A 19,570-nucleotide genomic window follows, 5' to 3' on the forward strand; every position below is an offset into this window, starting at 1 on the left:
CTGGCTCCAACTGGGAGCGCCCAAACTCCATCACGCTCAAACTTAGGTCGTCACCACCCCCCCCCGCCCCCCCGCCCCCGAACGTTTCCCCGTGAGCTCCGGCCGGGTGTGCCAGTCCCAGCCCTCCCCCTTCCAACCACCACCACGCCCCCACCCCTCCGCCGGCTCCGCTACGTACGGTTGAGGCCGATGTCGTGGTAGGTCAGAATGGCTGGACGGCCGCCCTTGGGTGACCCGTGGATGGTCACATGAAGAGACCCGTAAGGTGTCTCCACATCGTACTCCTGCAGGGAGAGGAGAGAGAGAGAGTGAGTGAGAGACTGAGAGAGACGGAGCGGGCATCAACAACAGCAACCACTCACGCCGGCGCAACAGCACCATAGCAGCGTGGGAGGAGGCAACTCGGCCCATCGGCTCCCTGCCCCAGTGATAGGTGATCCACTGGGGGAACCCCGTTCCCCTCCTCTGTCTTCTGGCTGGTCTGTTTCCCCGAAGTACCCACCCGATCGCCCTTTATGACCCCCCCCACCTGCCACGTCAACCATCCTCGCAAGCCCGCCAAGCTCACCGCCGCCTTCTCAAGGGGGCAATTAGGGACGGGCAATAAATGCTGGGCCCGGCCCAGCGACGCCCGCGTCCCGTGAGCGAATTTAACGAAAGCTCCCAGGTCATCGCCACTCACTGCGTAAAAATTAGTTCTTAGCGAGTCCGCAGCCGAAGTACTGCGCACAGTTCTGGTCTCCTTACTTAAGGCGGGGACGTAACCTGCGTTGGGAGCCGTTGGGAGAAGGTTCCCGGCCGATTCCCGGGGTGAAGGGGGGTTTGTCTCATGGGGAACCCGTGATAGTTTGGTCAACTCCGACGCGTGCCCGCCAACCATTAAAAGGCCTGTTTAACGCCGTTAAATAATCAATTACATTAATTTTTTTGGAAACCTCATCCATGGGCAGGATGAGGCTTCCAAAAGCACCCCCCCCCCACCCCCCACCCCACCTGCTGACCACCCCTCGCCAAGGGCAAAATTCCGCTCCATGTGTTGGTTTTAGCTTCAATGACCAACTTGGGACCCTCTTGACATCCCAAAGTGCCTCTTGGCCAATGAGGTAATTGTTTGAAGTTCAGCCGCCGATTCAGTTGCCAGGGAACGCGGCAGCCAATTTGTGCACAGCAAGCTCCCACAAAATAGCCGGATCATCTGTGTTTGCTGCGTGGGTTGGGCGATAAATATTGGGCCCCAGGACAACGAGGAGAACTCGCTGCCCAACCCCCACCACCCCCCATTACCTCTCCCCCTCCACCCACCCCACCGCCCGCTCTCCTACTGAAATAGTAGCCGTGGGATCTTTCACATCTGTCCGACAGGGTGGATGGGACCCTCGATCTAACGTCTGGTCAGAAAACGGACGACGGAGAGGTTGGGGGGAATGGGAAAGGGACGGGGAGGAGAAGGACGTTGGAAGGGGGAAGGTGGGGGGGGAAGCAAGACTGGGAGAGGGAGAAGGAGGGGGTGAGAGAGGGGGAAGGGAGGTAGAGAGGGAAGGGGGAAGGGCTGTGGAGAGAGACAGAACGGGGGGAAGAGAAGGAGAGAGAGGACGGAGGGATTGGGAAGTAGGGACAGAGTGAGGGGATAAAGGACAGAAGGATGGAAAAAGAGAGAGAGAGAGAGAGACAGACAGAGGGAGGGAGCAAACAGGGGAGAGAAACAGCAAAAAGAATAGAATGAGGAGGGGCAAGAGGGGAAGGGGAGAGAGAAGGGCAGGATGTGAAAGATCGACAGAGGGACGGAGGAAAATGATGTGAAAGGTTGAACGAGGTCGGGAGAAAGGCAGAGACAAAGAGAGGGAGCGACAGAGAACAGGGAGGAGGTGGATAGTCAGATGGTGACAAGGAGTTAGGGAGGGATATTCCCCCCGTGTCTCTCTTTCTCTCTGTCTTTGCCTCTCACTCTCTCTTTCTCTCTCTCTCTCTGTCACCCTCCCTCTCTCTCTTTGTGTCTGTCTCCCTCTCTCTCTCTGTCTGTCTCCATCTCTCTCCCTCTCTTGCTCGGTGTCACCCTCCCTCTCTCTGTCACCCTCGCATTCTCTCTCTCTCTCTCTATGCCACCCTCTCTCTCTCTCTCTCTCTCTGTGTCACCCTCTCTCTCCCTCTGTTGCCTTCCCCCCTCTCTCTCTATGTCTGTCTGGCTGTCTCTCTGTTTGCCTCTCTCTGTGTCACCCTCTCTCTTTCTCTCTCTCTGTCACCCTCCCTCTCCCTCTGTCGCCTTCCCTCTCTCTCTCCCTGCTTCTGTCTCTCTCTCTGTCTGTTTCCCTCTCTCTGTGTCACCCTCACTCTTTCTCTCTCTCTCTCTGTGTCACCTTCCCTCTCCCTCTGTTGCATTCCCTCTCTCTCTGTCTGTCTCTTTCTATCTCTGTCTGTTTCTCTGTGTCACCCTCTCTCTCTGTCACCTTCCTCTTTTTTCTCTGTGTCACCTTCCCGCTCTCTCTCTCTCTCTGTCAACCTCTCTCTCTCTGTTACCTTCTCTCTGTCCCTTTCTCCCTCCCTCTCCCTTTCTCTGTGTCACCCTCTCTCTCTCTGTGTCACCCTCTCTCTCTCTGTCACCCTCTCTCTCTCTGTCACCCTCTCTCTCTCTGTGTCACCCTCTCTCCCTCTATCTCACTGTCTTTCACTCTCGCTATCACCTTCCCTCTCTCTCTCCCCCTCTGAGTCTCCCTCTCTCTTTGTTACTCTCCCTCTCTCTGTCTGTCACCTCCCCCCTCTCTCCCTCTGTCTCTGTCTCTCTCTCTCTCACAGTCTTTTACTCTCTCTGTCACCCTCCCTCTCACCCTGTCTTTCCCCTTCTCTTTGTGTCACTCCCCCCCTCTGTTTTCCTCTCTGTCACACACTCTCACTCCCCGTCTCTCTCCCCTTCTCTCTCTCTGTCCATCTTTCCCTGTGTCGCTCTCCCTCTCTTTGACTTTCCCTGTTTGACTCTCTCTCTCTCTCCGAATCCATTCTCCTCTCCCTCTGTCTTTCTTCCTCTTTGCAGCTTTCTCTCCTGTCCTCTCTCCTTGTCCCTCTCTCTGGTGCTGTCAGGAATTTGTCCTCTCTAGCCTTGTAAAGTGGGTTAAATATCACAAGCTTCGAATTTGTATTTTGCTGATACAACTCTCACCTTGAACTAAAAATGGAAGCAGACGTCTCTCAATACGTACGTCACTCTGTCTCTGTGTTCGAGTCTCTCTTTCCGTATGTCCCTCTCTCTCTGCTTCTCTGTCTCTATCTCTTTCTCTCTATCTCTCTCTCTTTCTGCCTGTTTTTCTCTCACTGTTTCTATCTCTTTCTCTGCCTCTCTGTTTTTCTCCCTCTGTCTCTATCTCTTTCTCTCTCTAACTCTCTGCTTTTCTCTGTCTCTATCCCTCGCTCTCTCTCTCCCTCAGCCTGTTTTTCTCCCTCTGTCTTTATCCCTTTCTCTCTCTTGCTCCCTCTGCCCCTGTCTGTTTTGCCCACTGTCTATCCATTTCTTTCTCTCCCTTTGCCCCTCTTTCCCTCTGCCTCTCTCTGTCTGTTTTTCTCTCCCTCCCTCTATCCCTTTCTCTCTTGCTTTCTGCCTTTCTCTCTCTCTGCCTCTCTTTGTCTGTTTTCCTCTCTGTCTCTATCCCTTTCTCTCTCTCTCCGTCTGTTTTTCTCTCTCTGTCTCTAACCCTTTCTATCTCCCCGTATGTTTTTCTCTCTGTCTCTATCCCTTTCTCTCTCTTTCTCGTCTGTTTTTCTCTCTCAGTCTCTCTCTCCCTTTCTCTCTCTCCCCGTCTGTTTTTCTCTCTCTCTATCCCTTTCTCCCTCTCTCCCCCCTGCCTCTCTCTGTCTGTTTCCCTCTGTCTCTATCCCTTTCTCTCTCTCCCCGTCTGTTTTTCTGTCTCTCTCTCTCTCTCCCCGTGTCTGTTTTTCTCTCTCTCTCTCTATCCCTTTCTCTCTCTCTCTCCCCGTGTCTGTTTTTCTCTCTCTGTCTCTATCTCTTTCCCACTCTCTCCGTCTGTTTTTCTCTCTGTCTCTATCCCTTTCTCTCTCCATCTGTTTTTCTCTCTCTGTCTCCATCCCTTTCTCTCTCCGTCTGTTTTTCTCTCTCTGCCTCTATCCCTTTCTGTCTCTCTCTCCCTGTCTGTTTTTCTCTCTCTGTCTCTAGCCCTTTCTCTCTCTCTCAGTCTGTTCTTCTCTGTCTGTATCCCTTTCTCTCTCTCTCTCTCTCTCCCCGTCTGTTTCTCTCTCTCTCTCTCCCCGTCTGTTTTTCTCTCTCTGTCTCTGTCTCTCTCCCCATCCGTTCTTATCTCTCTCCCTGACCGCGATTGGCCCTCTGACTGGCCAATTAATGGCCAGGCATCATGAAACCCGCGTTGGCATGCTTAGCGCTGCATGTGGTGGTGGTAGTGGTGGGCGGGTGGGTTGGGGGGGAGGTGAGGGGGTGAGGGGTTGGGGTGGGGGAGGAGGGTGAGCACTGACGTCACTGTGGATACTGTGGTTGGGGGCTACGAGAAAGCTTCCCTGGGGGTGGACAGCTGCCCTCGGGGAGCTGGGGACAGGCAGATCATCAACTCGCGATCGATCGCCTTAAAATACAGCCAATTGGAAGTGCCGCCCGCAGGGGTTTATTCTGAATTGACTCCACCGTGGAGGTTGCACCCCACCCTCGCACGAGGCTGGATGAGAAACGCAGAGGCCGATTAATCCCGTAAGGTCGGGTGGTCCACCGGAAATTGCAGGCAATTGCGCGTTCACGGGCTTAACCGCCCTCTTGGCTGCCGGAGGGCACGCTTCCGACACTTGCACCTGCCCGCCCACCACCAACTCGAGCGACTTTATTCCAGGGCCGGGCCGGGCATGTGCCATCCTGTGGGACATAGAACTCTGCCCTCTCTCTCTGCCCTTCTCTGTCTGCTTCTCTCTCTCTGTCTCTATCTTTTTCTCTGACGGCCTGCCTCCCTCCCTCCCTCTCTCTGCCTCGCTCTGTTTTTCTCTCTCTATCTCTGTTTCTTTCTCTGTCTCTCTCTCTCTGCCTCTCGCTGTCTGTTTTTCTCTCTCTCTGTTTCTTTCTCTGTCTCTCTCTCTCTTCCTCCCTCTCTGTTTTTCTCTCTATGTCTCTATTTCTTTCTCCCTCTCTCTCTCTGCCTCTGTCTGTTTTTCTCTCTCCGTCTCTATCCCTTTCTCTGTCTCTCTCTCTCTCTGCCTCTCTCTGTCTGGTTTTCTCTCTCTATCTCTCTCTCTTCCTCCCTCTGTTTTTCTCTCTATGTCTCTATTTCTTTCTCTCTCTCTCTCTCTCTCTCCCTCTTCCTCCCTCTCTCTCTCTGCCTCTCTCTCTGTCTGGTTTTCGCTCTCTCTGTCTGTTTCTTTCTGTGTCTCTTTCTCTCTCTCCCTCCCTCTCTCTGCCTCTCTGTTTTTCTCTCTCTGTCTCTATCCCTTTCTCCATCTCTCTCTCTCAGCCTCTCTCTGTCTGTTTTTCTCTCTCTGTCTCTATCCCTTTCTCCATCTCTCTCTCTCAGCCTCTCTCTGTCTGTTTTCTCTCTCTGTCTCTATCCCTTTCTCCCTCTGTTTTTCTCTCTATGTCTCTATTTCTTTCTCTCTCTCTCCCTCTTCCTCCCTCTCTCTCTCTGCCTCTCTCTGTCTGGTTTTCTCTCTCTCTGTCTGTTTCTTTCTGTGTCTCTTTCTCTCTCTCCCTCCCTCTCTCTGCCTCTCTGTTTTTCTCTCTCTGTCTCTATCCCTTTCTCCATCTCTCTCTCTCAGCCTCTGTCTGTTTTTCTCTCTCTGTCTCTATCCCTTTCTCCATCTCTCTCTCTCTCAGTTTTTCTCTCTCTGTCTCTATTTCTTTCTCTGTCTCTTTCTCTCTCTCCCTCCCTCCACCCCTCTCTTGTCTGTTTTTCTCTCTGTCTCTCTCCCTTTCTCTATCTGTCTGTCCCTCTCCCTCCGTCCCTCTCTCTCTCTCTCTCTCTGCCCTCTCTCTCCATACCTCCATCTCTTTCTGCACCCATGTCTCACTGCCCCTCACTCCCCACCTCTCTCTCTCTCTCTCTCTCTCTCTCTCTCCCTTTCTCTCCTTCCCTCCCTCCAGCAATAAAGATCTACTCTATCAGCCAGGCTCCCTCCCTGGGGAAGGCTGACCTCCCCAGCAGTCAATAAGTTGCTCAGGTTCCTCGATTGCAGACTCTTGGCCTACGACCTCCAATGCACCCCCAGCAGACATAGACACTCACACACGCACACACACACACAGACACACACACACACACACACACACACTCACACACAGACACACTCACACACAGACACTCACACACGCACACACACACACACACACACACACACAGACACACTCACACACAGACACACACACACAGACACTCACACACACACACACACACGCAGACACACACGCAGACACTCACACACGCACTCACACACGCACACACACAGACACTCACGCACTCACAGACACACACACACACACAGACACTCACGCACTCACAGACACACAGACACACACGCACTCACAGACACACACACACACACAGACACACACACACACACACACACACACACACACACAGACACACACGCACTCACAGACACACGTGCACACACACACACAGACACACTCACACACGCACTCACAGACATGCACTCACACAGATATACACAGACTCACCCAGATACACATACAGACACACACACACAGATATATATACACACACACACACAGATATATACACACACACACACAGATATATACACACACACACACACACACAGACACACACACACACACAGACACACACACACACAGACACACACACACACACAGACACACACACACACACACAGACACACACACACACACACAGACACAGATATACACACACACGCACCCACACACGCACTCACAGACACGCACACACAGACACACACATACACACACACACATACACAGACACACATACACAGACACACATACACAGACACACATACACAGACACACATACACACACATTCACACAGAGACACACACACACAGAGACACACACACACAGAGACACACACACACACTCACACAGACACACACACACTCATACACACACAGACACAGATCCACACAGACACACACACACACCCACAATCACAGATGCACACAGATATGCACACACACACTCACAGATACACATTCACACAGACCCACACACAAACAGAGGCACACACACACAATCAAAACCCACACAGACCCACACACAGGCAGAGACACACACAATCACCACAGACCCACACGCACACATACACACACACAGGCAGAGACACACACAATCACCACAGACCCGCACACACAGATACACACAGACACAGACCCACACACTCTCACAGCCAGACACAGACACACACACAGACACAGACACATACACATGCACATGCACACAATCACAGACCCACACACGTACACACACACTCACACACTCACACGCACAAGGACTCCCAAGGTTATCCGGAGAAGAATGGGATTAGTCAATGTCTGCGGGCCGTCCCTTGGGGAATGTGATGAACGGAAGAGAAAAGCTGGGAGCTGCTGCTCAGTCTCGGATCAGCAATCCAGGAGAAGTGCATGAGGTGGGGGTGTCGGTGGGGTGGGGTGGTGGGTTGGGGGAGGGGGGGGGCGGCGCGGTGGGAGGTGGGTGGTGGGTGGTGGAGGTGGATGGAGGTGGTGGGGAGCCAGGAGAAAGACAGGGTGATATTCAACTGGAGAGCTGTCCACTCACCCCTGCCCAGCGTTCCAGCATTTTGGAGGTCAATCCCACCAGGAGTGTCAAGGACAGATAGGAGACGGCCCTTGTGGTCTGTCTGCCTCAGAGAGTCTTTGGCCGGCCAGGTTTCGGTGCCTTCTCTCCTTCCCTCTCCCTCCTTTTCTCCCTCTCTCGCTCTCACACAGTCACTCACGTGCTTCTGCTCTCTCTCTCTTTCTCTCTCTCTCTCACACACACACACACACACACTCGTGCTCCCACTCTCTCTCTCTCTCACTCAGGCTCCCGCTCTCGCTCTCTCTCTCTCATTCACTCACTCATACTCTCTCTCCCTCCCTCTCTCTCTCTCTCTCTCATTCACTCACTCGTGCTCTCTCTCTCTCTCTCTCTCTCTCTCCCTCTCCCTCCTCACTGGATTAATAAACCCACCTGAGCATCTTGCCACCAATCCCACCCCTTCCCCCACCCACCACCCCACCGCCCCCTCTTTCTCCTAATTGGTTCAAGCACTCGACCATCAGCTGGCCCTGTGATTGGCCCAGTTATGTGCCAGGACGGACCTGCCCATCACGATGACTAACCGGCACGTTTCCATGCGGAGCAGTGACCGACACTCTCCCAGCCCCAACGCCACCAAACCCCACCCCACCCCTCCCCCAGGCCCCGACCCCACCCCGACCCGCCAACCCCAGACTGGGCTCCCTCGAGCCAGCGTTTCGCCTGAGGACACGCCCTCCACTTCCCCTCCCCTCCCCCCCTCCCCAATATCCCTCCACCTTCACCTACCCACCCCGCCCCACCTCAATTCCCGGCCCGAGCCCCTCGCCTCCTGCTCTCGGCTCTCGGTTGGGAGGAGGGGGGGGGGGGGGTGGAATTAATCCTCTCACCCACCTCTCTCCCAGTTACAGCGGGCAGCCTGTTCCTAAAGGGGCGGCCAACCTGCGCACAGCAAGATCCCATCGACGGCATGGCGATCCCTGACCGGATCGACTCTCTCTTTCCTTTCCTCCCCACCCCACCCCACCCGCCAAGCCATTGTTGGTTGAGGGGGCAAACATTGGCCTCATTGGCTTTCTGCCGGCGCAGTGGGGGGTCCTTGATGTCTGCCCGAGGGTGGGGTGGAGTGGGGGCGGGGTGGGGTGGGGTGGGGGGGGGGGGTGCGCGGGGAGTGGTGCAAAAGGCAAATGTGGTTGTGGGAATGGGGGTGCGTCAGCCCTGTTTTACCAGGACCGGAGGGGTTGTGGGGGGGTTGCTAGTGAGGGGGGTCGGGGGGCTGGTGGGAGCAGTGGAGGGGGGAGGGGTGGGGGTGTTGGGGGAGGGGAAGGGAAATCTGCTCGCAAGTCAGCTTGGCGCAGGAGTCCTACAATAGGGCCATTCATCGGCCCATTGGCAGTCAGGGAGGCTGCTTAGCCCACAGGAGCAGGCCTGGCCGGCAGTGAGTCAGCAGGAAAGTGCAAGGTGGTCAAGGCCCTCCCCCTACCCTCCTCACCACCACCCCGGGTTGGGGGGGGTGGTTTCCGAGCAGGAGAGGAGCCCATAAACCACCGCAGAGAGAAAAAGCCGACCTTCAAAGGGGCTGCGCCGTAAATCTACTGGCATTCAGCCAGGCCTCGGGCCCAAATGCCGGCCAGAGCGCAAGAGCAAGACCGGCTGGTTGCCATGGCTGGGGTTTTAACCCTTCATCCGCCCCTCACCATTCCATTATCACCATTCCCCCCCCCCCTCCCGCCAACAGCCCCCGGACGCTCAAACTCATCCCACCCACAGAAGGACTCACCGCTGAGGGCCGGCGTGAGAGGGGTTACGGGGGGGAGGGGTGGGGGTGGGGGCAGGAGAGTTGGGGGAGGCGTTGCAGGGGGAGGTGTGTTGGGGGCAGGAGTGGAGGGTAGGGTGGTCCCTGTAAACGGTTGTGGAATTGTCCTTAGAGAAAAGCCCACCCGCTTCACCGCACGTCCGTTTTGGGGGTGGGGGGGGGGACATTTATAGGGGCAGGGTCTGGTTGAAGGGGGGGAGTGGTGGGGCGATTCAGAGGTCGGGCGCTGACGAGCGGGGCAATCGGAGTCGGGTTTTTAATCGGTCAGGGAATCGAGGCCAAGGTGGGGTGGGGAAGGTGGGGTTTATGCGGGGGCAGGAGTAGGGGGTGGGGGTGGTGATAAAGGCAGGAAAGTGGCGTTGAAGGGCGGGGGGGGCAGACTCGATGGGCCGAGCGGCCTCCTACTGCTCCTGCCTCTCACGGTCCAATTGCGGGAAATCTGCCATCCTTACCCGGCCCAGCCTATACGTGACTCCAGGCCCCTCACCTCACCCACCCACCCCACCCCCCCCCCAACCCCCCACCCCCGCCCCGGACAATGCGGTTGACTCTTAACTGCCTACCCCCCCCACATTGGGGGCAGATGGCCGAACAAGACTCTCCATTCAAGGGGCAACTAGGGACGGGCAACAGATGCTGGGGCCTCGCCAGACATGCCCATGATCCCTGTGAGAGGAATAAACAGATCCACGGCCCAGGCTGGTCTCCGTTACCTCATCTCCATTCACGTCGCTCTGCTCCGGTTCCCTTGGTAACACCAGAGAGCATTCAATCTCAGCGTGGGAACCTCCAGTCGAACCCCGCCAACCGACACAACCCCACACCCACCTCCTCACCGCCCAACCCTTCCTGCACACCCCCCCCTCCCCCAACCTCCGGCACTCAGAGGAACCAACTTTCCACTGGTACCCCTTGTGTGGAAAGGATGGAGAGACAGTGGGTGTCAGGGAATAGAGAGAGAGAGAGATAGAGAGAGTGGATGAAGGTCTGAGGGGGGGAGAGACAGAGCGAGAGAGTGGTAGGAGGAATGGGGGGGAGAGAGAGAGTGGATGGAGGAATATGAGAGAGAGAGCGAGAGAGAGAGAGAGAGAGAGAGAGTGGATGGAGGAATGAGGGGGGAGAGAGAGAGAGAGAGAGAGTGGTAGGAGGAATGAGAGGGGAGAGGGAGAGAGAGAGAGAATGGTAGGAGGAATGAGAGGGGAGAGGGAGAGGGAGAGAGAGAGAGAATGGTAGGAGGAATGAGAGGGGAGGGAGAGAGTGGATGGAGGACTGAGGGGGGAGAGAGAGAGAGTGGATGGAGAAATGAAAGGGAGAGAGAGAGAGAGAGATAGTGGAGGAGGAATGAGAGGGGTGAGAGAAGAGAGAGAGAGTGAGAGAGAGAGCGGATGGAGGAATATGAAAGAGAGAGAGAGAGAGTGATGGAGGAATGAGAGGAAGAGAGAGACGGAGTGGATGGAGGACTGAGAGAAGAGAGAAAGCGAGAGAGTGGATGGAGGAATGAGAGGGGAGAGAGAGAGTGGACGGAGGACTGAGGGGGGAGAGAGGGAGAGAGAGTGGATGGAGGAGCGAGGGGGAGAGAGGGAGAGAGTGGATGGAGGAGCGAGGGGGAGAGAGGGAGAGAGTGGATGGAGGAGCGAGGGGGAGAGAGGGAGAGTGGATGGAGGAGCGAGAGAGAGTGGATGGAGGAATGAGAGAGAGTGGATGGAGGAATGAGAGAGGAGAGAGAGAGAGTGGATGGAGGAATGAGAGAGGAGAGAGAGAGAGAGAGAGAGAGAGAGGATGGAGGAATGAGAGAGGAGAGAGAGAGAGATATTGGATGGAGGAATGGGAGAAGGGAGAGAGCGAGAGAGTGGATGGAGGAATGAGAGAGAGAGAGAGAGCGAGAGAGTGGATAGAGGAATGTTGTTGAAGAGAGGGAGCAAGAGAGTGGATGGAGGAATGAGAGAAGAGAGAGTGGATGGAGGAATGAGAGAAGAGAGGGAGAGAAAGCGAGAGAGATAGTGGATGGGGGAATGAGACGGGAGAGAGAGAGAGAGAGTGTGTGGATGGAGGACTGAGAGGGAGAGAGATAGTGGGAGAGAGAGTGGAGGAGGAATGAGAGGAAGAGAGAGAGAGTGAGGAGGAATGGGGGGAGAGAGAGACAGAGCGAGAGAGTGGATGGAGGAATGAGAGGGAGAGAGAGGGAGTGGAGGAGGAATGACGGGGAGAGAGAGTGGAGGAGGAATGGGGGAGAGAGAGAGATAATGGTTGGAGGAATGAGAGGAGAGAGAGAGCGAGAGAGTGGATTGAGGAACTAGAGAAGAGAGAGAGAGAGCGAGAGAGTAGATGGAAGAATAAGAGAGGAGAGAGAAAGAGCGAGAGAGAGAATGGATGGAGGAATGAAAGGAGAGAGAGAGAGAGAGAGTGGATGGAGGAATGAAAGGGGGAGGGAGAGAGAGAGTGGATGGAGGAATGAGAGAGAGAGAGAGAGAGCGAGAGAGTGGATGGAGGAATGAGAGAAGGGAGAGAGCGAGAGAGTGGATGGAGGAATGAGAGAGAGAGAGAGAGAGAGATAGTGGATGGGGGAATGAGAGGAGAGAGAGAGAGAGTGGATGGAGGAATGAGAGAAGGGAGAGAGCGAGGGAGTGGATGGAGGAATGAGAGAGAGAGAGCGAGAGCGAGAGAGTGGATGGAGGAATGAGAGAGGAGAGAGAGCGAGAGAGTGGATGGAGGAATGAGAGAAGAGAGAGAGAGCGAGAGAGAGAGTGGATGGAGGAATGAGAGAGGAGAGAGAGAGAGCGAGATAGTGGATGGGGGAATGAGAGGAGAGAGAGAGAGAGAGAGAGTGGATGGATGAATGAGAGAGGAGAGAGAGCGAGAGTGGATGGAGGAATGAGAGAAGAGAGAGAGAGAGAGCGAGAGAGAGAGTGGATGGAGGAATGAGAGAGGAGAGAGAGAGCGCGAGAGAGTGGATGGAGGAATGAGGGAAGGGAGAGAGCGAGAGAGTGGATGGAGGAATGAGAGAGGAGAGAGAGAACGAGAGAGTGGATGGAGGAATGAGGGAGGAGAGAGAGATAGTGGATGGGGGAATGAGAGGGGAGAGAGAGAGAGAGAGAGAGAGAGAGAGTGGATGGAGGAATGAGAGAGGGGAGAGAGCGAGAGAGTGGATGGAGGAATGAGAGAGGAGAGAGAGAGCGCGAGAGAGTGGATGGAGGAATGAGAGAAGGGAGAGAGCGAGGGAGTGGATGGAGGAATGAGAGAGAGAGAGAGAGCGCGAGAGAGTGGATGGAGGAATGAGAGAGGAGAGAGAGCGAGAGAGTGGATGGAGGAATGAGAGAAGAGAGAGAGAGCGAGAGAGAGAGTGGATGGTGGAATGAGAGAGGAGAGAGAGATAGAGAGTGGATGGAGGAATGAGAGAAGGGAGAGAGTGAGAGAGTGGATGGAGGAATGAGAGAGGAGAGAGAGAACGAGAGAGTGGATGGAGGAATGAGGGAGGAGAGAGAGATAGTGGATGGGGGAATGAGAGGGGAGAGAGAGAGAGAGAGAGAGAGTGGATGGAGGAATGAGAGAGGAGAGAGAGATAGTGGATGGGGGATTGAGAGGGGAGAGAGAGAGAGAGAGAGAAAGTGGATGGAGGAATGAGAGAAGAGAGAGAGCGAGAGAGTGGGTGGAGGAATGAGAGAAGAGAGAGAGTGCGAGAGAGCAAGAGAGTGGATGGAGGAATGAGAGAGGAGAGAGAGAGCGAGAGAGAGAGTGGATGGTGGAATGAGAGAGGAGAGAGAGATAGAGAGTGGATGGAGGAATGAGAGAAGGGAGAGAGCGTGAGAGTGGATGGAGGAATGAGAGAAGGAAGTGAGCGAGAGAGTGGATGGAGGAATGAGAGAGGAGAGAGAGTGCGAGAGAGCAAGTGAGTGGATGGAGGAATGAGAGAGGAGAGAGAAAGCGAGAGAGAGAGTGGATGGAGGAATGAGAGAAGGGAGAGAGAGCGAGAGAGAGAGTGGTTGGAGGAATGAGGAGAGAGAGAGAGAGAGAGAGTGGATGGAGGAGCGAAGAGGAGAGAGAGCAAGAGTGTGGGTGGAGGAACGAGAGAGGAGAGAGAGCGAGAGAGAGAGTGGATGGAGGAACGAGAGAGGAGAGAGAGCGAGAGAGAGAGTGGATGGAGGAATGAAAGGAGAGAGGGAGAGAGTGGATGGAGGAATGAAGGGGAGGGGCAGAGGAAGAGAAGGATGTGGAGAGAGAGAGAGAAAAAAAGGGAACCAGAGGAGGGAGATAAGGAATGAGAGAAAGTGAGAGAGAGAGAGAGAGAGAGAGAGAGAAAGGATGGAGGGGAGATCAGGGAAAGAGAGAAATTAGGGAGGGAAGGGGAGAGACAGGAGGAATTGGAGAGTATGAGGGAAAGACCTGGGAATGAGGGAGAGAGAGAAAGAGGGAGAAAGGAGATAGAGAGAGAGAGAGAGAGGGAGGAAAAAGAGAGAGATAAAGGAAAAGAGAGAGAAACAGAGGCAAAGAAAGGAGAGAGAGACACACACACAAAATAAAGAGAGAGAGAGGCAAAGGAAATGATAGGAAAGGAGAGAGAGAGAGAGAGAAAGGAGAAAGAGAGAGAAAGAAGAAAGAAAGAGAGAGACAAGGGAGGAGAGAGAGACAAGGGAGGAGAGAGAGACAAGGGAGGAGAGAGAGACAAGGGAGGAGAGAGAGAGAGAGACAAGGGGGAGAGAGAGACAAGGGAGGAGAGAGAGACAAGGGAGGAGAGAGAGAGAGAGAGACAAGGGGGGAGAGAGAGAGAGAGTGACAAGGGAGGAGAGAGAGACAAGGGGGGAGAGAAAAAAAGACAGAGAGAGAGGGGGGCAATAAGGGCAGAGAGAGGGAGGGAGGCAGAGGATGAAGGGGAAGAGAGAGAGTGAGACTGAGGCAGAAGAGGGTTGAGAGAGAGAGGGTGAGGGGACAGGAAGGAGAGGGAGCAGATGGAGAGAGAGGGCGAGGGATATGATAAAAACATCTTGAGGGCTCTGGATTGAGACCAGCTCCAGAATCCCACTGCCCGGGCCATGAGGGGACAGTCCCAGACATGGCAGCCGGGGTGGAGTTAAAGAGGATGGTGCAGACGGAGACTCACCTGACCATGATCCAGAAGGATGGTGGCAGCAATGGTAGCTTCCTGAAAGAGCAAACAGAACAGGGGCAGGGAGGGAGGGAGAGAGAGATAGAGAGAGACAGAGGTCAACTCCAGTCCAATGACAGCGCACACTCCCAGAACTGACCAACCGATCACCGCCACACTGATCGCTCGGTGAGAGACCACAACCCCCCCAGCACCCAACGTCCCCCCTAACATCGAAACCCCCCAACCCAACACCCAACGCCTCCAACCCCAACACCCCATCCCAACACACCCACCCAACCCCCAACGCCCCCACCCCAAGATCGAACACCCCCACCCCAACACCCAACGCCCCCACTCCAACACCCCCATCCCAACACCGAACCCCGCCACCTCAACACCCATCACATCCACCACAACACTCAACGACCCCACCCCAACGCCCCACCCCAACACCCAACGTCCCCACCCCAACACCCAACGTCCCCACCCCAACACCCTACACCCACACCCCAACACCCAACGTCCCCACCCTCACACCCAACACCCCCACCCCAACACCCAACGTCCCCACCCTCACACCCAACAGACCCACCCCAACACCCAACGTCCCCACCCCAACACCCCCACCCTCACACACAACAGCCCCACCCCAACACCCAAAGTCCCCACCCCAACAGCCCCACCCCAACACCCAACCTCTCCACCCCAACACCCCCACCCTCACACCCAACAGCCCCACCCCAACACCCAACGTCCCCACCCCAACACCCCCACCCTCACACCCAACAGCCCCATCCTAACACCCCACACATTAGTCCTGCATCACAAGACCGCCGGTCACAGGAGCAGGAAGAGGCCATTCAGCCCCTCAAGCCCCCCCTCTGCCATTCGGTGGCCACCCTGCGCCTGAGCTCCCTCGACCCCACCGGGCGCTGTGACCTGGCAGAGGGCGTGAAGGCTCAGGGAGTTGGGGAATCTTTGGATTTGTCCCAGCCCCATGGGTTGTGGACCTGCTGCCATGTCCAAGTCTGAGGCCAATAGGTTTATGGTCTCCGAGGGAACCAAGGGGTATGGGGACGCAATGGCAAGGTGGAGTGGAGGTAGATGGTCAGCCAAGAATCGCACTGAATGGGCAAGCAGGGCTGGAGGGGCCGAATGGCCACTCAAAATCCTGCATCGTGTTCTTTCTATGATTGTTTGTGGCCTCACTGGCTGGGCCCGGCCTTTATTGGCCTACCCCTACCTACCCCTCGAGAAGGTGGTGGTGGGTGAGCCGCCTTCTTGAGCCGCTGCAGCCCCTGTGGTGTAGGTACACCCACCGCGCTGTTAGAGAGGGAGTTCCCAGGGTTTTGACCCGGCGACAGTGAAGGAACGGCCGATATATTCCCAAGTCGGGATGGGCGAGTGGCTCGGAGGGGAACTTCCAGGTGGGGGTGTTCCCCATGCGTCTGCTGCCCTCGTCCTTCTAGGCGGTAGCGGTCGTGGGTTTGGAAGGTGCTGTCGAAGGAGCCTCGGTGAGTTGCTGCGGTGCATCTTGTAGATGGTACACACACTGCTGCCGCTGTGCGTCGGTGGTGGAGGGAGTGAATGTTGGTGGATGGGGTGCCAATCGAGCAGGGGCTGCTTTGTCCTGGACGGTGTCGAGCTTCTCGAGTGTTGTGGGAGCCGCACTCATCCAGGCAAGTGGGGGGAGTGTCCCATCACACTCCTGACTTGTGCCTTGTAGATGGTGGACAGACTTTGGGGGGAGTCAGGAGGTGAGTGACTCTCCGCAGGATTCCCAGCCTCTGACCTGCTCTTGTAGCCACAGTATTTATATGGCTGGTCAGGTTCAGTTTCTGGTCAATGGTAACCCCCAGGATGTTGATAGTTGGGGGATTCAGCGATGGTAATGCCATTGAATGTCAAGGGGCGATGGTTGGATTCTCTCTTGTTGGAGATGGTCATTGCCTGGCACTTGTGTGGTGTGAATGTTACTTGCCACTTGTCAGCCCCAAGCCTGGATATTGTCCAGGTCTTGCTGCATTTGGACATGGATGCGAGAGGATCGCGGAGATCTTGGAGGGTCGAGGGGGCTGGAGGAGGTTACAGATATCGGGAGGGGGGGTAGGGGGCGGTGCGAGGCCATGGCGAGATTTGAAAATCAGGAAGTCGCAGGATAGAGAGCTGATGCAGGTCAGCGAACCCGAGGGGGTTGGGGGTGGGGGGGGAGGGGGCGATAGGGGGGCTGGGCGGGAGAGCAGCTAAGTTTTGGGTGAGATGGCGTTTAGGGAGGGAGGAACGCGGGAGACCGGCCGGGAGCAGTCGGGCCTGGAGGTGATGGAGACGGGGTGCGGGGTGCGAGGTGTTCGGCAGCGGAAGAGCCGAGACAGGGATTGGAGCACCGGCGATGATACGCTCGATGACAGGAGGAGAAACTCAGCTGAGCCATGACCAGGCCCCAGGCTGGTATCAGTGGAGATAAACCCTCTGACCCGCCCCCTTCCCAGTCGCAGCCAAGGCACCGTCGTCTGATATGTATTTTAGGTTCACCAGGAGGGGGCAGAAAACCTCCATCCCAGGTTACCTCAGCCCCAGGCTTCACCTTAGGTGGCGCCTGAAGAGGCCGCAGCCTAGCCTCTCCCCCCGGGCGCACATCATGTCCTCTGGTCGTGCCAACAGCAGCGTGCTCGGTAGAGGTAGTGGGGAGAAAGTGGGATTAGTTTGGGATTGATACAGGGCCATGGGGGGAGAGCAGGGGCAGTGGGATAAGTTTGGGATTGATACAAGGCTATGGGGAGAGAGTGGGACAGTGGAATTCGTTTGGGATTGATACAGGGCTAAGGGGAGAGAGGAGGGCAGTGAGATTACTTTGGGATTGATACAGGGCTATGGGGAGAGAGTGGGGCAGTGGAATTCGTTTGGGACTGATATAGGGCTATGGGGAGAGAGCGGGGAAGTGGGATTCGTTTGGGATTGATACAGGGCTATGGGGAGAGAGCGGGCAAGTGGGATTAGTTTGCGTTTGATACAGGACCAAGGGGAGAGAGTGGGGCAGTGGGATTTGTTGGAAATGATTCAGGGCTATGGGGAGAGAGCAGGACAGTGGGATTAGTTTGGGATTGTTACAGGTCTATGGGGAGGGTGTGGGGCAGTGGGATTAGTTTGGGATTGTTACAGGTCTATGGGGAGGGTGTGGGGCAGTGGGATTAGTTTAAGATTGATACAGGGCTATGGGGAGAGAGCGGGACAGTGGGATCAGTTTGGGATTAATACAGGGCTATGGGGAGAGAGCGGGGCAGTGGGGTTAGTTTGGGATTGATACAGGACTATGGGGAGGGTGTGGGGTAGTGGGATTAGTTTGGGATTCATACAGGGCTATGGGGAGACAGTGGGATAGTGGGATTAGTTTGGGAATGATACAGGGCTATGGGGAGAGAGGGGGCAGTGGGATTAATTTGGAATTGATACAGGTGTATGGGGATAGTGCGGGACAGTGGGATTAGTTTGGGATTGATACAGCGCTATGGGGGGAGAGCGGGGCAGTGGGATTAGTTTGGGATTTATACAGGGCTATGGGAAGAGTGTGGGGCACTGCAATTAGTTTGGGATTGATACAGGGATAAGGGGAGAGAGGTGGGCAGTGGGATTAGTTTAAGATTGATACGGGGCTATGGGGAGAGAGCGGGACAGTGGGATTAGTTTGGGATTAGTACAGGGATATGGGGAGAGAGAAGGGCAGTCGGGTTAGTTTGGGATTGATACAGGGATATGGGGAGAGAGCAGGACAATGGGATTAGTTTGGGATTGATACAGGGTTATGGGGAGAGAGCGGGGCAGTGGGGTTAGTTTGGGAATGATACAGGGCTATGGGGATAGAGCGGGACAGTGGGATTAGTTTGGGATTGATACAGGTGTATGTGGATAGAGCGGGACAGAGGGATTAGTTTGGGATTGATACAGGGCTATGGGGATGGTGTGGGGCAGTGGGATTAGTTTGGGATTGATTCAGGGCTATGGGGAGACAGTGGGATAAGTTTGGGAATGATACAGGGCTATGGGGAGAGAGCAGGGCAGTGGGATTTGTTTGGAATTGATACAGGTCTAATGGGAGGGAGTGGGGCAGTGGGATTAGCTTGGGATTGATACAGGGCTATGGTGAGAGAGCGGGGCAGTGGGATTAGTTTGGAATTGATACAGGTCTATGGGGAGAGAGTAGGGCAGTGGGATTAGTTTGGGATTGATACAGGGCTATGGGGAGAGAGCGGGGCAGTGGGATTAGTTTGGGATTGATACAGGGCTATGGGGAGAGAGTGGGACAGTGGGATTCGTTTGGAATTGATACAGGTGTATGGGGATAGAGCGGGACACTGGGATTAGTTGGGAAAGATACAGGGCTACGGGGAAAAAGCGGGGCAGTGGGATTAGTTTGGGACTGATACAGGGTTTTGGGGAGAGAGCGGTTCAGTGCGATTAGTTTGGGATTGATTCAGGGCTATGGGGAGAGAGCGGGGCAGTGGGATAAGTTTGGGATTGATACAGGGCTATGGGGAGAGAGCGGGGCAGTGGGATTAGTTTGGGATTGATACAGGGCTATGGGGAGAGAGGGGGGCAGTGGGATTAGTTTGGGACTGATACAGGGCTATGGGAAGAGAGTGGGGCATGGGATTAGTTTGGGATTGAGACAGGGCTATGGAGAGAGAGCGGGGCAGTGGGATTAGTTTGGGATTGAGACAGGGCTATGGGGAGAGAGCGAGGCAGTGGGATTAGTTTGGGATTGAGACAGGGCTATGGGGCGAGAGCGGGGCAGTGGGGTTAGTTTGGGATTGATACAGGGCTATGGGGAGAGAGTGGGGCAGTTGGATTAGTTTGGCATTGAAACAGGGCTACGGGGAGAGAGTGGGGCAGTGGGATTAGTTTGGGATTGATACAGCGCTACGGGGA

At 55.3% G+C, this 19,570-nt stretch overlaps 1 protein-coding gene across 1 annotated transcript in view; it reads right to left on the reverse strand.

The window, feature by feature from the left end:
- Positions 1-19,570, reverse strand: part of ndrg2 (NDRG family member 2) — a 299,077-nt gene that overhangs the window by 85,847 nt on the left and 193,660 nt on the right. Inside the window, exons 4-5 of the mRNA XM_041180787.1 lie at positions 14,660-14,701; positions 179-284 (exon numbers count right to left, since the gene is read on the reverse strand). Of these exons, the coding sequence (XP_041036721.1) occupies positions 179-284; positions 14,660-14,701 (148 nt within the window). The remainder of the gene's footprint in view (positions 1-178; positions 285-14,659; positions 14,702-19,570) is intronic.

This window comes from Carcharodon carcharias (genome assembly GCF_017639515.1).
Source record: "Carcharodon carcharias isolate sCarCar2 chromosome 27 unlocalized genomic scaffold, sCarCar2.pri SUPER_27_unloc_1, whole genome shotgun sequence".
In the NCBI taxonomy this organism is placed as follows: domain Eukaryota; kingdom Metazoa; phylum Chordata; class Chondrichthyes; order Lamniformes; family Lamnidae; genus Carcharodon; species Carcharodon carcharias.